The sequence below is a fragment of the Phascolarctos cinereus genome, unplaced genomic scaffold (assembly GCF_003287225.1).
Source record: "Phascolarctos cinereus isolate Bilbo 61053 unplaced genomic scaffold, phaCin_HiC Scaffold_726;HRSCAF=1367, whole genome shotgun sequence".
Taxonomy (NCBI): domain Eukaryota; kingdom Metazoa; phylum Chordata; class Mammalia; order Diprotodontia; family Phascolarctidae; genus Phascolarctos; species Phascolarctos cinereus.
Genome location: NW_027556098.1, coordinates 147,842,622 through 147,860,506, shown reverse-complemented (window position 1 = coordinate 147,860,506; position 17,885 = coordinate 147,842,622). Strand labels below are relative to the sequence as shown.

General features: G+C 41.0%; 1 protein-coding gene across 2 annotated transcripts in view; it reads right to left on the bottom strand.

Moving 5' to 3' along the window:
- Positions 1 to 17,168, bottom strand: part of CCDC93 (CCC complex scaffolding subunit CCDC93) — a 115,945-nt gene extending 98,777 nt beyond the window's left edge. The window contains exons 1-4 of one of the 2 annotated variants that reach the window (XR_002321756.2): positions 17,010 to 17,168; positions 10,697 to 10,810; positions 6,050 to 6,144; positions 3,439 to 3,550 (exon numbers count right to left, since the gene is read on the bottom strand). Coding sequence is in view for 1 of the 2 variants with exons in the window: in XM_020972918.2 (XP_020828577.1) it covers positions 3,439 to 3,550; positions 6,050 to 6,144; positions 10,697 to 10,810; positions 17,010 to 17,051 (363 nt within the window). In the remaining variant the exon portion in view is untranslated. The remainder of the gene's footprint in view (positions 1 to 3,438; positions 3,551 to 6,049; positions 6,145 to 10,696; positions 10,811 to 17,009) is intronic. The other variant, XM_020972918.2, reaches the window with a different exon arrangement.
- Positions 17,169 to 17,885: the final 717 nt, after the last annotated feature.

The window sequence follows — 17,885 nt, the reverse complement described above, 5'->3', positions numbered from 1 at the left end:
CTATCAAAACAACATTTCACTACAATAAAACTATTTGGACATTCCATGATATTCACTGAGATGAGTTGTCTTACACTGAATGTCTGTGCAAAGATTTTCTGAGACACTGAAGAACTTAATTCTGTAAAATGTTATAAACTATATATTTAGGAGACAGAGTGAGACAGAACGGGAAGAACATTATTTCTGGAACCAGAGCACCTGTGTTCAAATTCCATCTCTGATGCATACTACTGGTATTACCTTGGGCATGTTACCTCCCCAGACTCAGTTTCCCCACCTTTCACCAAGGTGTTAAAGAGGACAGCTTGAGGCCCCTTCACACTAAAGTCTATGAGATGATGAAACTCAAAACATTCACTTACTCTTGCTTGGTTCTCTAGCATATGTTCGGGTAACAAACAAAGCTATTTCCCTCAGGAAAACACTGCAATTTAATATCTTCACATGTAATGGGAAGAGAGGGAACTGGTCACACACCAATCTTTTTTACCACTTTTAAACGGGAGGAGTGCCAATTTGTATATCACCCTTTCCTAATCTTAAATACAGAGGTTACTGGTGAGGGTCACTCAAATACAAAAAATTCAAGCTTTTGGCCAGCACCTGACAGTGAATACACAGAGAATTGTGACCACCATATCCCACTTCTGGAGATCTGTTGGGATTCCCAGGAGTAAGTAAGCCCTTCCCTGCTGAGGAACTTTACCCCCAGCTTCTACTGTCCTTTCCCTGACTTCAAAGCCTCAGGAAAATGAAATGTTAGCACATGCTCATAAAAAAGGCTTGCAATCTCTATTCTAGGCTAGGTTCACCTGGTGTCATGCAGAAGAAAGTACACAGAATTAGAAGACCCAGGTTCTGGTCTCAGCCATGAGACCTCCTACCTGTGTGGCCTCAGAAAAGTCAATTAACCTCTCTGGGACTCTGCAAAAGGAGGAAATACTGCTTGACCTACACACACATCTCATAGGATTGCAGCAAAAATCACAAAGATAAAAGCACAGTAGACACCTTATGGTATTACATAAACATTAATCATTATTATTACATCTGGATTATTTACACAGAGCATTTGAAGAGAGCCCCTGAAATGTCTTTTGAAGAATCCAGGCTCATGAACAATAACAGAAAAACACAGATACTGTGGGGCTGGCCAGAAATGCATTTGCATGCTACTTACATCTCCACAAAAGAGCCAGAGAAAATTATCATACATTCTCTCATCAACACAAGTGTCAGCATTCAGCTTTCCCCAGGGAAAAAATGACACTCCATTTAATGTCATATGTTAATGAGATACATTTTTTTTATAAAGCATTTGCCTGTAAATATTCTTCTTAGTAAGAACCTCAGCTGGTTTCGTCAATATCCAGATTTATTTATGTTAGACAAACTGAAAGAAAAGACAAACAGCATAGGAAGAAGTGGCTTAAAGAGCCAGCAGATTTTAAGTTACCTGAGGACAGGAACTGTTTTGCCTTTCTTTATAACCCTAGTGCTTAACACAGAACCTGGCACATACTAAATCCTTAAGAAATTCTTGTTGGAAGGTTGAACTATTTACATTCCTACATGGAAAGATAATACTTGTAACTCATGAGGCCTTTGTCAGTATTAGGGTAGTTGGAGGGAAAAAAAATTATATGTATAGATAGACTGATAGATAGAGGGCATAGGGTGAGTTGAAGATGAATGGGTGATATCTGGAGAATAAAATTAAGGGGTGAGAGGGAATTAACTGGGAGAAGGAGAAAAAGAGAAGTAGAATGGAGTAAATTATCTCACATAAAACAGACAAGGCTTTTACAGTGGAGGGGAAGTGGGGGAAAGTGAGAGGGAATGAGGGAATCTTATTCTCATCAGATTTGGCTTAAGGAGGGAATAACATACACAGTGGGGTATGGAAATCTATCTTACCATCAGGAAAATAGGGGGGAAGGCGATAAGAGAGCGGGGAGATGATAGAGGAGGGAATAGATTGGGGGAGGGGGTAATCAGAAGCAAACACTTCTGAGGAGGGACAGGGTCAAAAGACAGAATAGAATAAACAGGGGGTGGGATAGGATTAAGGGAAATATACTTAGTTTTCCACAGCATGACTACTATGGAAGTGTTTTGCATGACTACACAAGTATAATCTGTATCAAGCTGCTTGCCTTCTCAATGAGGGTGGGTGGGAACGGAGAAAGGGAGAGAATTTGGAACCTAAAATTTTAAAAACAAATGTTAAAAAATTGTTTTCACATGCAACTGGGAAATAAGATACAGGCAATGGGGTATAGAAATCTATCCTGCCCTACAGGAAAATAGAAGAGGAAGGGATAAAAGAAGGGAGGGGGAGATAGAAGGGAGGGCAGATTAGGGGAAGGGGTATTCAGAATTCACGCCGTCTTGGGGTTGGGGGAGGGACGAGTTGGGGAGAAAATTTGGAACTCAAAATCTTGTGGAAGTTAATTTTGAAAACTAAAAATAAATAAATTAATGAATCCTAAAAAAAAAAAAAGAAAGAAAGAAATGCTTGTTGGCTTGATTTGAAACAGGAGTTTCCGAATTCCTAGATGTCACAGACCCTGTTTTGTTACAAACAACAGCAAAACTGCAAAATTCTCTGATCCATCAACAGAGTTTTAATGACTCAAAGAAGCAAGTAAGCACAAGTTACAAGGGACTGTGGTCAATGACCCATTCCACTGTTTGTCAGGAAGAAGGAGGGAATAATAATAAAAAATTTATAAATTCTGGGATAGTGCTATGAATAAATACTAGAGGTTTATGATAGAATTTCTCCTTCCTTTTTAAGTTGCTCCTTATTTGAGTGAATTTAAAAAATGTAATAAATTTTCTGCCTATAGAAGCAAATGAGATAATATATACAAACCATGTTGTACACCTTAAAGAGAAATAGAAATGCTTGCTGCTGCCACTATACTATTACTACTATGACTACAGGTGGCAACACTTGTAGTATATTATATTGGCATTAGAGCACATTTAAATTGCTGAGCCTTATAGATGAACAGGACATTAGAGACCATTCAGTTCAACCCCCTGACTTTATAGATAAGAAAATAGAGGCGGGAAGAGAGGAAATGATTTGCTCAGGGTGAAACAGAGCAATAAACAATTTGTAACCTATACCAATACTTTGACTTAGAGCTAAAACCTCCTATGTGTTGTCTTTCCCTTCTAGAATCTGAACTCTTTGAGAACCGGGACAGTCTTGCTTCTCTTATCTGCATCCTCAAGTGTTCAGCAGTCTTGTACATGGAAAATGCTTAATAAATGCTTTCTCATTTCATTCATTAATTCATTTATTTACGAACTCATTCATAAGTTACAGCTGCTACCCTGCATTGCTTTAGGGAGTTTTCTAAGCCAAAGAAATCTGGGGTCCAATTCCTACCTCCCTCCCCTAATATACAAGAAGGCTCCTACCTGAACAACAGGAAATATATGAATGAAATCCAGCCCCTGGATCTGATGGGGCTCCAGGCGGTGTGGGCACTTCATCCTTGGCAGGACAGACACAATTTTTTCTGTCAGGGCACTGTTGAAAGAAAAAAACCAACAAAAAGCTGAAGACCCAACAAATGGCCTTTGAAAAATCTCTGAAGAACAATTTCTGAATAACAACCACAGAGGATAGGAGAGAATGGACTTCACAGCAGGATTATTTGGAGTTAGTTATGGGAAGAATTTACTGGCAGAGTCATGAGACAATGGGAACCAAAGGAAATCATGGCATCTCCTACTGTGAATCTTTTCTAGATATGAGTGACAGGAGAGGGATAGACAGCCATCTTCTATTTGAGATAGATGTATGTTATGATGGATATAGATCTCTGTATATGTACACATATTTGCATGTAAATGTATGCATTTCTTTCTTCAATAATTTGAAGCCAGCTTGCTTGAAAGAGATGTTCTCTAGAACTAGAAGTTCTAGGTTCCAGTGACTGGACATCAGTCTTTAACAATTGAATGTGTGCTTCTTTCACAGTCTATATAGAGCAGATGTTTGGGGGGGGGGCGGTGTTTGGGTTAGGGTTTTTTTTTTTTGTTAAAAGACACACTCCAGTTCAGTGAGAGGAAAGCTCCCTCTAGTGTCTGCAGGTTTCTTAACTTTGACAAAGATAACTACCTGGAATAATACATCATTGATTCTGCAACTTCAAAAGAAAACCAAAAAAAATTTTAATTAAAAACAAACAAACAAGGAGCTGGGAATTCCTGGCCATTTCCTGGCCTTCAAGCAGTCTTTGCCCAGACTCCTCTGAGAGGTAATGCATTTGCCTGGTTCTCCAAAGCACCAGGAAAAGATAGTTCACACCTTCCCAAAGTTTGTTTACTCTTTTACACCTTTTTCTCTGAAATCCTGCATTTTTCTTCTATAACTAATGTTCTTAGCACTTTACTAACAGTACCCTCAGGAACAGATGAGGTTCTAGGCTGGATGGAAGAAAATGAAGAAATTTAGAGTTAGAAAGGACCTGGGAAGACATCTTGCCTAACTAATAACCTCAGCAGGAGGCCACTCTTGCAGGATTTGACAAGTGGAGACCTTTGCTTGAAAATTTCCAATGAAGGGAAACCAAATACCTGCTAAGGCAGCTCATTTCACTTGTAGGTAGCTCTAATTGTAAGGAATTTTTTCCTTAATCCAAGCCTAAATTTCCTTTTCTATAATTTTCCCCACGGTTCCTTCTGCCCATTAAAACAAAGCAGAATAAACCTAATCCCACTTCCATAGGAGATCCTTCCAAATACTTGAAGACAGCTATCCCCTAACCTAACCCTTTTGTTTCACAAATTAGGAAAATGAGGCCCAAAGAAATGATCTGTTCACAACCAAATGCTAAAGCTGGGATGAAAAACTAAGACTCCTGACTTCTATCAGGTGAACACCAACAAGTGAGCCTTACTAGGGAGGTCCTTATGTCCCCAAATAGCAACACCACCAACAAATTTTTTCATTCTTTTGCAAGCCTGAAAGGGCAAAAGCCCAACTGAGAGAAACACAGACCCACAGACAGGAAATAGTTAGGAGGCAAGGAGAGAGGGGAGGGTTATTGTGGAAGGTGGAAGCCCACTTGGGATCAGTGAGTTCAGAAGGAAATGTTTAATATCAGGGTCATTCCTTCTATTACCACACAAAATAAGCTATTTGCTAACTTCTTACCACCAAACTGACAAGCGTTTTTACTGAGTGCCTACTAAATACACGGCACCATGCTAGTTACTATATTTAAAGGGTATTCTTACATCAGTGGGAATGAGCTCAAGGATTACCAACTGAATTGTAGATGCTTCATAAATGCTGACTGAATGAATATTAGCCTAAGCAGTATGTAATTAGGAAGGTAAATCTGTTGAATAAATTAATCAATCACATAATACATTCTAAAGCCAGACAGAGGTGATTTTTGGATTATTTAGTGCTTTGTGATAATCCATAGAATTCAAGGGATAATGAAACCACAGAATGTCAGAGTTTATGTAGTCTAAGCACCTCATTTTACAGTGGGAGAAACTGAGGCCCAGAGAGAAGTGATTTTAAGGAAACAGCCAGTAACTGACAGAAAGGACCAGAACCCTGGTCTTTGATCAATAAATACCAGAGGCCCAACTACGTCATTTGAGGATGATAAAACTAGGTCCTTAACAGGCTAGTGGGAAGGTGTTCTCGGGCAGAAGAAAGTAAAGACTGAAAGTCAAGTGTTTCTAAGAAAGGTAAGAGGGTGAACAAAAACTTCCCTCTCCACACCTGCTTTATATCCCTTCCTACCCTGTCGTCTCTAAGTCCCCCAACTACCTCCAACCAACCATAGAGGAGTCTCTTACCTATCAGCTGATGAGCTCACAGAGATCTTGGTTATCTATGTGTTCACACGGTCATAAAGATTTGGGGAGTCCAGTATCTAAGGTCCCCATTTTATTTGGTATTACACAATCCAATTTTGCATAAGACAAGCTGAATACTCTCTGGCCAATAAGAAGTATCATTCAGGACAGATCAACTTCATGGCTAACTCAATTAGGAACTTACATTTTTTGACCTATTGTAGAGTTTTCCTGAAACAGTAAGTCAACGTCTATATCAAAATTGCAAGTAGTGATACACCAAGTCATTCCTCCTACTACCTGGAAGACATAAAAAACAAATTAATTTTCCCTGTTCAGTTTTAGTGGAAGGGGTGGGGGTTGGATAAGACAAGGTCAGAAATATTACGAACTGTTCCTATATAACCTAGGTATGGTCTCTGTGTATTTATGTGTAAGTATGAAGAAGATGTGAGTCTTCACTACTTTAGTTATAATTCATCCAAAACATGAATCAGTCATTCCACATATATTTATGGGGCTATTACTGGACACTGAGATAAAAGAGAAGCATATATCATGGTGCCTGAACTGGAGGAACACACACAGCCTGGGTGGGCTGTACTACTCTCTCTATAATAGTCAATCATGGGCTTACCTCCAACAGAACTACAGTATCCCTTTCACCTATTAAATCAACACTCTCCCACTTGGCTCTTTCCAGTGCTAGTTTTTCATGGCTGTGCCTGGGCATTGGTCCCTTAGGTTGGTTATAACCTAACTGAAATCCAGGAACCTGCAGCAGCTGAGTGATACTGAACCCCAGCATCCCCATCCCCTGGCCCCAGATGTCTTGTTCCTGTGGCAGGGCTGAGCTCCACATTCCAGAACAGTGGCCAAAAAGTAAAAACTGTCCTTTCTTCTTTCTGTTAAGACAGAATGAAGAATGGATGGATTGTAACCTGTAATGCAGATCTCATTACATTATCTTTCTCCAGAAACTACTGGACAAGACTTTCAAATGCCTCTATTACTGCCCATGATTCTGGATAGTCACTATTCCCTTTTCTGGTTAGCTGGCTCATTCTCAGGGCTTACATTCCAAGCATACATGGAGAATTTTTCATCAGAATAAACTATTACCAAAGATGCCCAGTTATCATATTTGACTTATTGGATCTCCACAAATTCCATATAGTATAATTCCATAACAAATCCTTTTAAGCATCTGTTATGTGTAAACACTGTACTAAGTACCATGTAGATCTGTGTAAATGCCTCAAAAACTTCTTTGAATCCAGAATTAAAGGTCACTCCTAGGCTTGGCTAATTACTATTTGTTAGGACCAATCCTAGGCAAAATTATGAAGTAGGCATCTTTGGAAGAAGGAAGGCACCCTGATGAATGAATTCAGTGAGCTGTTAAGGTGGTCCAGCCTACGTGATATTTCATATACTTGGGTACTTAAGTGGGAAAGATGTTTTGGGGCAGGATCCCAGAGCCTTTCATATCACATTACCTAAAGTACCAACTATTCCACTTATGTGGGCCTGTCTCTACTGCTTTTTTTTAAAACCAGTGTCCAAAAGGCACTCAGTTGCCAAGCTTCTCCTTTTTCTCTTCGCTCACTTACATGGCTACCCTAGAGAAACTATAACATCCATCAAGATGATACTACTCAGAGGCAGCTAGATGATGCAGTGGATAGAGCTCTGGAGGACCTGAGTTCAAATCTGACCTCAAACATTTGACACTTAGTAGCTATGTGACCCTGGGCAAGTCACTTAACCCCAATTGCCTCACCAAAAAAAAAAATTTTTTTTAAAAATACTATTCAGTCAACATCAGTAGGACACATGCTTTGGGCTCTCCAAAAGTTGGAATAAATGGCAACATTAGTCATTCACACTCTTTGGCCCAATGTTCTTTGTAGGATGTGGCATATGCAGTTTCCCCAAAATCTTGGTGCAGTTTTGAGCTTTACTAGTTTAAAACTGCACTAAGACTTCTGAGACAACCTGCATTTGCCAAATGAGTGGCCAAAGTAAGGAGGAGAATTATTCATATTATTTCTTGGTAGCACTCTCTTGCTCAAACACCTTCAATGACTGCTGCTGCCTTCAAGATGAAGGCATATAAGACCTGCAAATCTAATCCCAACCTGCCTTTCTAACCTTATCTCTTCACTTCTGTACAAAAACCCCTGCTTCAGCCAGACTGATCTCTTCATTACTGCAAGTCTATCCATTTACTATTTACATATATCATGTTACATTCCCCCCAACAGAATATAAGCTTCATGATGGGTGTAACTTTTTTTTATTGTATGCCCAGCACTGAGTACAATGCACTGTATAGAGTGGATAATTAAAATTTGTTCAGATGAAATGCATTTGTGCCATTGTTGACATCTGATCCCTCAGAATGGAATGCCTCCCCTTCTTCTCTACCCATCTAAGTCCTAGCTAAACTTTAAGAAGCTCAAGTCTCTCCTCTGTGAAGAAGTACTTCCCCCTTTTCTGAAGTCCTATAGGACTGTCACTTAAATACTATTAGTTATCATGTGTATGCCTCAACTAGATTATTATCATACACTCATATATGTTAAATATAGTATTATATATTATTATGTAGATGTATTATACTTACTTGGATCCTCCATAGTACTAGAAGGAACTTGCTAAATATATATTTGTTTACTGGTCAAATGGGGCAGCTAGGTGGTGCAGTTGTGTATTGGGAGTCAGGAAGATTTATTTTCCAGTTCAAATCCAGCCTCAGATACTTATTAGCTTTGTGACCACGGGCAAGTCACTTAACCTATTTGCCTCAGTTTCCTCATCTGTAAGTGTTTTTGGCTGGAGTGTCTTTGCCAAGTGTCTTTGCCTAGAAAATCCCAAATGGGGTCACGAAGAGTTGAACAAAACTGAAAATGACTGCACAACAACAAAATTGATCAAAAAACCCACTTTCTCTAGGGTGGAAGCAATACCCTAAGGCTCTGCCCCATGCAGGCTAGGTCAGTCTTTCCTTAAAGGGCTCTAAAATTATCTTCAAGGCTTAACTGGCTGACTTCATTTCCTGGTATCCTGAGTACAAAAACAGACAGGACTTAAAGGCACTGGGAGCACTTCTCTCAGGCTTCTGACTAACACCAGCACAGGAGAGCTGTATACGCTCAGCCAATATCCTTTTCCCTACTCTGAATGCCCTTCTCTAATTATGACTAAGTAAACCTTCTTTTGTTAACCGTTAGATGATCTACAAGTACCTCATTTCATTCCCATCTCCAGCCTAAGCCAGCAGACTGGCTTGATTGGCTCTGGCTTATAGCATCCTCATAACAACCCTGCAAAGGTAGTAGAAGTATTATTATCCTCATTTTATAGGCAGGAAACTGAGAGTCAGAAAGGTTAAATAACTTGTCCAGGATCATAAAACTAGCATTAGAGCCAGAACTCAAACCCAGATCTTTTTACACTAAAAAGGGAGGGGGGGGAAGGAAGAGAAGGCAGATTTCCATTATATCACACTGTCTCTCAATTGTCATACACATTGGAAAACTGATTTTCTGATTCTTGACTACTTTTTCTTTCAGAGAGGAAAGGAAGAAAAAACAGAAATGTTGAGTTAAATCTTTTACAAGTCTACTGTGTAGCTTAAGTTGTGAAACAATGGTATATTATGGGTACCTAGAAAAAATTTTATGAAGGGTTGTGTAAACAAATGACCCTAGCTAGGAGGGAGAGCAGCTCTTATGGCTGGACCCCAGAGGAGCCACATGGAAGTTTTCTTCATTTAACTCTTTGATTTCAAATGAGATTGTACCCTGATCTCTAGATGCTAGGATAGATTCAGAACTGGAAAAGACCTGGTACAACTAGGCCCAGAGGTTTGTTAGACCAAAGTGGGACAGATTAGCCCCGAAAGCCATGCTGGCCAGGGTACTTTACTTATGGAAAAATTTATGTACTTTGAAACCACAATTCCGTACTATGTGAAACTGTTTCATTTTATCTTCTTTAGTTCTTAATAAAGCTCTCAGAACTGTGGAAGGAAAAGGGAGGGGGAAGTAGAAGACAGGGGAAATGTGAGGTGGGGGAAAGGGGAGAATTAAACCCTGTCTCAGTTCTACCCAATCCTACACTCCAGAACAGAGACCCAGCTCAAGTTTGAGATTAAAAAGAAGAAAATGAAGGCAGTGCTGGTTTGAGGATAAAGACCATAAGAACCAGTCCCTTCCTACCGGCAGTTGTTTCTTTATAAACCCTTTTAGCCAAATTAGATTTACCTTAATTAGAATTATCTTAATTATATACCATTTTTATTGGATGGTTCCCTTACCTTATAGGGACAAATTAGGTGATGGCTATATCCATATTCTAACAACATAACTAGGACAATTACACAAACACCTCATATTTAGTAAACTCTTGATAAATATTTGTTGAAAGATAGTCCAAGAAGGGAGGAAAGGAAAGGAAGAAAAAACAGAAATGTTGAGTTAAATCTTTTACAAGTCTACTGTATAGCTTAAGTTGTGAAACAATGGACTAGACAACAATCAAGGTCTCTTCCAGTTCTAAACAGTCTCCTGATTTATTCTGTGCCTCTCCAAACTGATCTATCTACCATGACTTGTGATTCTTTGTATATTTCACAGTGCCAGGCACACTATGAAAATAGAAGCAGCTCAGTAAATATTTCTGAATGGCGTTACGTAAAGAAAATGGACAATCTGAACACTTCTTTAACAACTGAGGGTTGGTGGGTGCTGGGGGACAGGGGCAGAGGAGCAGACAGAAAACAGAGAAACAATGCTTTTCTACTGTGTCAACTACACTAGTCTGACACACAGGATTTTCTTCTTACCTTGTCAAAGGGTGACAAGCCTTTAATTCTTGCCCTGAAATATCCAGCTGCTACCAAGAGCTCCAAAATTTCTGCCAACTTGATGTTTTGTTCTTCATCTTCTCTTGTTTCCACCTAAAGGAAGCAAAAAGAAAAAAGTCAGATGGATGGTTTATTTTCATTTGATGTCAAGGTTTGACTAACAAGAAGATAATGACATAAATACACACTTTTCAGTGAACTCTTGTTGATAATTAACTCGATGACTACTTACTGCGTCCCTACTGTATACACAGCACACTGGCAGACCTTCAGAAAAGAAATACAATGGGAGACCGACCTACCTGTCCACAAGGAACTTAAAATTTAAACAATTGGAGTAACAAGACAGATATGCAGCAATTCAAAATAATTCCAAGGAAACACACAGATTATAGACCTAAGCACTGAGGGAATTCAGAACAAGAGAAAGCTCATTATGGAGTATGGTTGGTCAGGGATGAATTCTTAAGAGAAGCAAATTTTAATTTTGTAATATTTCTTTACATTCCTAACCCTACAGGACCCTAGCTAGAACTCTGATTACATCATATTTAAGTTATTGCAACAGTCTCTTAAGTAGTGTCCCTGACTCCAAGTTCTCCCCCAACCAATCTACCCTATTATGAAAACTGCTTTTCCTAAATTACCACTTCATTAGTTCCTATTCAAAAAACACTGGGCTTTGAAGGAATAGCTAACCCTCAGTTTTTGAGAGACTATGGAAACCAAGGGACTTCCCCATTCAACCAGCCAGCTTGGTTGATCCCAAAAGAGTTGAGATCCAGAACTGTATCTAAATATGTCTATGACAATATTTCTCTCTGTATTTCTAAGGCAAATATAAAAAGTATATTTTGCTTTCAGGCAATATGATATGTAAAAATTTAAATTTAAACAATAAACTCATTCACTAATAAAAAACATCCATACTATGTGTGAGGCATAGTGCTAGACAGTGGAAGAGATACAAATACTCAATTTTATAAACATTCATTAAGTACCTATGTTCATGGCAACATATCACGAAAGAACTTTGTGGGGACATTCTAAGTCTTAGGAATTGGAGAAGAATGAGGAATTAAAGAAAGGAAAGGTCAGAGAGACATGAACACAACCACGGATGTGTAGTATCCAAGATGTGGTCCACGTCCTCAAATCCACTAAACAATCTTTTACTTGTCTCTCTTTTTTCTCTCCAATACAATTTAAAAAAAAAAGATTAAATCTAGCACCCATATGTTCACTCATTTTTGGATTCTCCCCTTTCTCTCCACAATCCAGCAAGTCACCAACACATTTTTCATTATTCCTTTGTAATATTCCTTTATATTCCTACCCCTACAGGACCCTAGCTGGAATTCTGATTACTTTATATTCAAATTATTGCACTAGCCTCCTAGTGTCCCTGACTCCTAGTCCTCCCCTAACCAATCTACCCTTTTCTGAAAATTGCTCTTCCTAAATTACCACTTTATTACTCTCTATTCAAAATTTCTGATGGTTGCCTACTGTCTGTGGGATAAAATTCAACTAGGTTATAGAGGGAAATATGTAAGATATGGGTATAAATCCCAGCTCTGACATTATTTAACCTACCTGAGCTTTATTTTCCTCATATATAAAATAGGAATAATATGTGTACTGAGGAAGCTGTTTCTGTAAATCTCTGAACGCTGTATAATTGAGTCATGATCTCCTCTTATTCTTCCATCAGAATCCTTTGTGCCAGCTAAACTGTCTTACCTCATTCCTGAGTCCATACTTTTGCTCACACTGACTCTGCTCAGTCTGAAACATACTTCCCTGTCTGCTTTGATTAAAAGACATCAATTCTTTAAGGCTCAGCTCAAATATCCCTTTTCAATGAGACTTTCTCTGATCACTCCAATTCAGTGATCTCGCTCTAGTCTGAGACTCCCAAACATAACAGTTACTGTCTATACCTCATTTAAGCCTTGACTCACCCTCCAGATTTCCCCCTCCTCCTCACTCTTACACCCCTGCCTTCCTACCCAGGAGAAATCTCCACTCTTGAGGCCCCATTCTCCTGCTTGTTCACTAGAAACATTAGGAAGGGCCCCTACCATGCTTCACCTCACTAACAAGTGGACTCTAGCTGTAGTAGACTACAAGTATAGACAGAGGAGGTCACTGGGGAAAGTAACAGTTATTTGGGTCTAGAGCAGTGGTGTCAAACTCAAATAGAAACTCCCTGCCTATAGCATATTGACTTAGAAAACCACATATTAACATTATTTATATTCTCTTGGGGAGGGGGGGAAGCTAGGTGGCTCAGTAGATACAGTATCTGGCCTAGAGTCATAAAGACATCTTCCTGAGTTCAGATCCAGCCTCAAACACATACTAGTTGTGTGACCCTGAGCAAGTCACTTAACCCTGTTTGCCTCAGTTTCCTCATTTGTAAAATGAGCTGGAGAAAGAAGTGGCAAAGCACTCCAATATCTCTGCCAAGAAAATTCTAAATGAGGTCACAAAGAGTTGGATACAACTGAAAAATGACTGAATAACATAGTCTACTGTATTTTTATTTATTTTGCTAAATACTTCCCAATTACATTTTAATCTGGGCCAGGCAACACTCAAGAATGTTGCAGATGCAATGCCTGTACAGCTTCATGTCTTTGGTATAGAGGGATGAATTACCAAGATACGTGAAAGAAGGCTATCAAAGAAATGGGAAGGAAGGGGAAATCACAGAGCTCAATACAAAAAGAAAAAAGAGGATGCTTAAGAAAATATCATTAACTAATGATCTATGTGGCTGTTTTCTCATTTCTACAAAATCTTTCATGAGAAAAATCTGTATTTATCTCACCTACATACTGAAAGTATCTTTGATGATGATATGAGAAGTAACAGTCAGACTGTGACAAACAATATGCTAAACTAGGCCACAACATTACAATAGAAAAATTGACTAACGATACAGAGAATGTATGATCTCACTTTTCTTATCATTTGTTGACAATGTCACCTTAAAGGTTTTTCTCCAAAAAGTTATCTCTCATGCACACAGTAAAAATCATACAAGATTCTCACTTCTGTATGCCCTTTTGATATAAATATCCATTAAGGCCTAAAGCAGGAATCATAGGATCACAGATTTAGAGCTGGAAGGGATCTTATAGGCCATGGCAGTCCATCACCTCCATTTTAGAAATGACAAAAATTGAGGTTGAGAGAAGGGTCACACAGAGGAGAGCCAGGATTCAAGTTCATGCCCTCAAACTCTAAATTCACTTTAACATGCTGTCTTGGCAAAGACATATATACTGGGAAAAGGCATTTGTCACTGACATGATGGACAGCCAGTGTAGAGTTAAAGTCAGGAGGAATTCCCTCTAACTGGTAATATCTTGCAGATGGCAAGGGTTTACAGATAGTACTAATGCCTAAGTCAATGCAAAGTCTCCAGAATGAGACCTATAATCACTCAGAAGAGCGTAGCCTAACTCTCTGCATAGGAAACACAAAGTGGATGAAGAATGTCTACTGTCCATACTCTGAGATGCAGCTAGATGGACAACCAATAGATATGGTTCATCAACGTCTTGGAAACAAACTGAATAAGAGCAGGAGAGTAAGCTGGACTGCGTTTTAGAAATTATGCAATGTTTTTAATGGCCCCTCCCCACCAGCTTCTCCCTAAAACAAAAAACCTATCTTTTTTTAATACAAGTATTCTTCCAGAGATGCTTTAGGACTGTAAAATATGGGACACCAGTTTTCAAAGAATTAAGGTTTTAGGTCACTTAGGCACAAACGGGCTGTAGCATATTACCAAAGGAGAACTGTACAAGAGAAGGGGCAGAAAAGATATTATCAGAGAAATGTATGACAGGAAAAGGAGGTAGTGAAAATAAGGGCTAACCAATGGACAGTCTTTGTGTTTTAATGGGACCCATACAAAAATATACAAAAAAGAGTTTTTTACAAGATGAGAAGGCATGGATGATCTGCAATCTATACTGCTAAAGGAGAAATCACTGACAGCTGGAAAGGATTTTAGAGGTTTTCTAATACCCCATCCTCATTTTACAGATAAGGCACAGGTGCAGTAAGAGAAAATGACTTGTCCAAAAACAAAATCACAGATACATGGGAGTATCAAAATGGCTTTACATTCCTCCAGCATACAGCAAAAGAGAAAGCAGCGCAGCAGACCAGAAATAGATTAAACATTTCAAATGACACTTAATTGAAATGAAAATTGAGAACATTTTACTGACTGTCCTTCATTCCTGGAATTTTCTCCTTCCTCATCTGTGCCTCCTGCCTTCCTCCAAGTTCCAACTAAAATCCTGCTTTCTCCAAGAAGACTTTCCCAAACCTTTCTTTCTGTTGATTATCTCTGAGTTATCCTTTGCTTGCACACAGTTGTTTGCCTTTTGGCTCTCCCTCTAGACTGTGAACTCCTTGAGAGCAGGGACTATTTTGTGCCTTTCTTCCTACCACTAGTACTTAGCACACAATAAGCTCTACATAAATGTTAATTACTATTATCATCATTTACATCCTGGCACTTACCACACGTCTAGCTCATAGTAGGCAATTAATAAATGCTTTTTGACTGACAACTCAAAGAACAATATTTCTCCCCCAACACCACCACCAACACCTTCAAGATGAGGATAAAAAGCATATGCCATTGTGTTTATGCCAGGTCTCTTAATAACCCGATTTTGCTTCCAAACATACTGACTTAAACCTACGGCCCTCATCACCTCAGGCCTGGACTATTGAAATAGACTGCTTGCTGGTTGGTCTCTCTGCCCCAAATCTCTTCCCACTTCAGTACACTCAACACTCAGCTGTCAAAGTAATCTTCCTAAAGCACAAGTCTGACCACTGTCATCTTCCCCCACTCCCTCCCCCCAACACACCTGTCACTTAATAAATCGGGAGGCTATCACCTCCATGATTGATTATAAACTCTCTGGTGTTCAAAGTCCTCCATAAATTGGCTACCCCACCTTCAAGTACCCTTCACTTCAGTGACACTGGCCTCCTCGATGTTCCAGATATTTTCACAGGCTCTCCCCTATGCCTGGAATGCTCTTCCTCCTCATCTCTACTTTCTAGCTTTCCTGGCTTCCTATAAATTCCAGCTGAAATCCTACCTTCTACAAAAAGTCTTTCCTGATCCTCCATAATTCTAGTGCCTTCCTTCCATTGATTACTACCAATATACATAATTTTGCATAGTTTGTTTGCATGTTGTTTTCCCCATTAAACTGTGAGCTCACTGAGATTAAGGACCGTCTTTTGACTTTCTTTGTATCCCCAGCTCTTAGCCTGGCACTTAAATGTTTATTGACTGATTGGCTGACTAAAGGCGCTAAGTAAAGTCTGCTTTTTCTCAACGTCAACTTATAACAGGAAACTTACTAGCACAGACACTTAGCTCCTTTGCTATCAACATCCTCTCCAAGAGAAAGTCCTGTGTCAACAATGCTGATGACTCCAAAACTCAGGAATAAAACGTCTATCAACGAAGCTCCTGTCCCTCCCCCCTCCCAAATTCCCCCCAATACTTTTCAGCATGCTCCTGACCCACATCCCAATCTCTCTGCGCATACGATGCCTGGCACACAGAGGACAGGCACCCCAGGCGCCTTCCATGACCACACTAGGACAGATGTGAAGCCGATCTCCCCACCTGGCCACAAGCACGAGCAGGAAATCTGGGTATTTCTGATCTACTAAGGGGAAGGACAGTCTGACACACCCCCTCGCCAGACAGGGGCTGCGGGAGCGGAGCAGAAAGAGCAGCGACCCGGCAAGGTCACCCCTTGCACAATCATTAAGCCCAAACCACCCGTAGGAGTAAGTTGCAAGTCTCGTGATCGCAGATAAAGGGAAGGAGCCTCGGGTCCTCGGAGTACCCGGCGGGCAGGCTGGGAGAAGGGCAGGAAGGCAGGGCTCCTGCACCTCTCACTGGCGTGACAGCGGTCAGGGCTGGTCCCGGGGCTGCCCCGGGCACCCAGCGGAACCCAGAGCCCGCTCCGGACCATTCCCGAGGCCCGGGGGACCCGAGGCTTGGAGAAAACCCGGAGACGGGACAGCCAGGAGGGGAGGGGGGCCAGGACTCCCGCCTCTCCCGCTTCTCTCCCCCGCCCCCCCACCCCAATGCCCCTCACCCCGCTCGCAGACTCACCTGGGCATGGGGGCGCGTGCAAGCCGAGCCCCCTCCCCCCAAACCCTCTCCAGGGCACACCCAGGAAACCCCATTCCCGCCCGGTTCCTAGCAGGAAGGGGACGCATTCGGTACCTCTTGCGGAGCCTGGGGCTCCTGCCCCCGGGGGGGCTCCATGACCCACCCACCCAGGTCCCGGGCAGGCAGCTGCAGCAGAGCCGAGGCGGGGAACCACCAAAGGAAGTCGTCCCTTGTTCCGAGCTGCTACCGGGGTGGAGTGCAAAGAGAAAACTTCCTCCGCCTCCTGCCAAACCTCCTCGCCGCCGGCCCGGCCTGCACATGCGCGCCGGCGCCAGCCCCCGCCCCGGCCCGGGAGCACGCGGTCTGTCCCGGGTTTCTGAGGCTGCCGGGAAGGAACCGTGAGCGGCCAGCGTCAAGTTCAGGTTCCAGAAGAGGTGGCGGCTCCGGCTCCGAAGGGTCAGTTTCAAGAAAAGAACTATTTGGAAAATAGGCGCCCTCCCTCCGGCACCTTTGCAAAAGAAGACTATATTTTGACTTGGCCAGTGAAGCATTTTTGATGGGAGGGGGATGTAATAAAAAAGGCTTGGATTCCAGTGTTGGCTGTAATAGTGACTGTGTAATCCTGGACATGCACTAGACTTTGATGCTAGAAGTGTGGTGCAGTGAAAAGTGTTGGCGTTGGAGTCGAGGGACCCGAATTCGAATTCTAATTTCGATACTCACTAGCTATGTGAGTGGACAAATCACTTAACTTCTCTGGGCCTCAGTTCCTTGTCTGTAAAATTGGACCCAATGGCCTCCAAGGTAGCCCTTCTAGTTCTAAATCGATGCCCATCTAACTCTGTCCCCTTTTTACCAATGTAAGAAAAAAGGTCCCGAGGTGTAGGCCAAAGGTTCCACTGAATGTGTAGAGGCTCCTGACTCCAAATCTAGTGTTCTTACCAAGCAACACTGTCCTGAGCTTTGATTTCTTCATCTGTAAAATGAAAA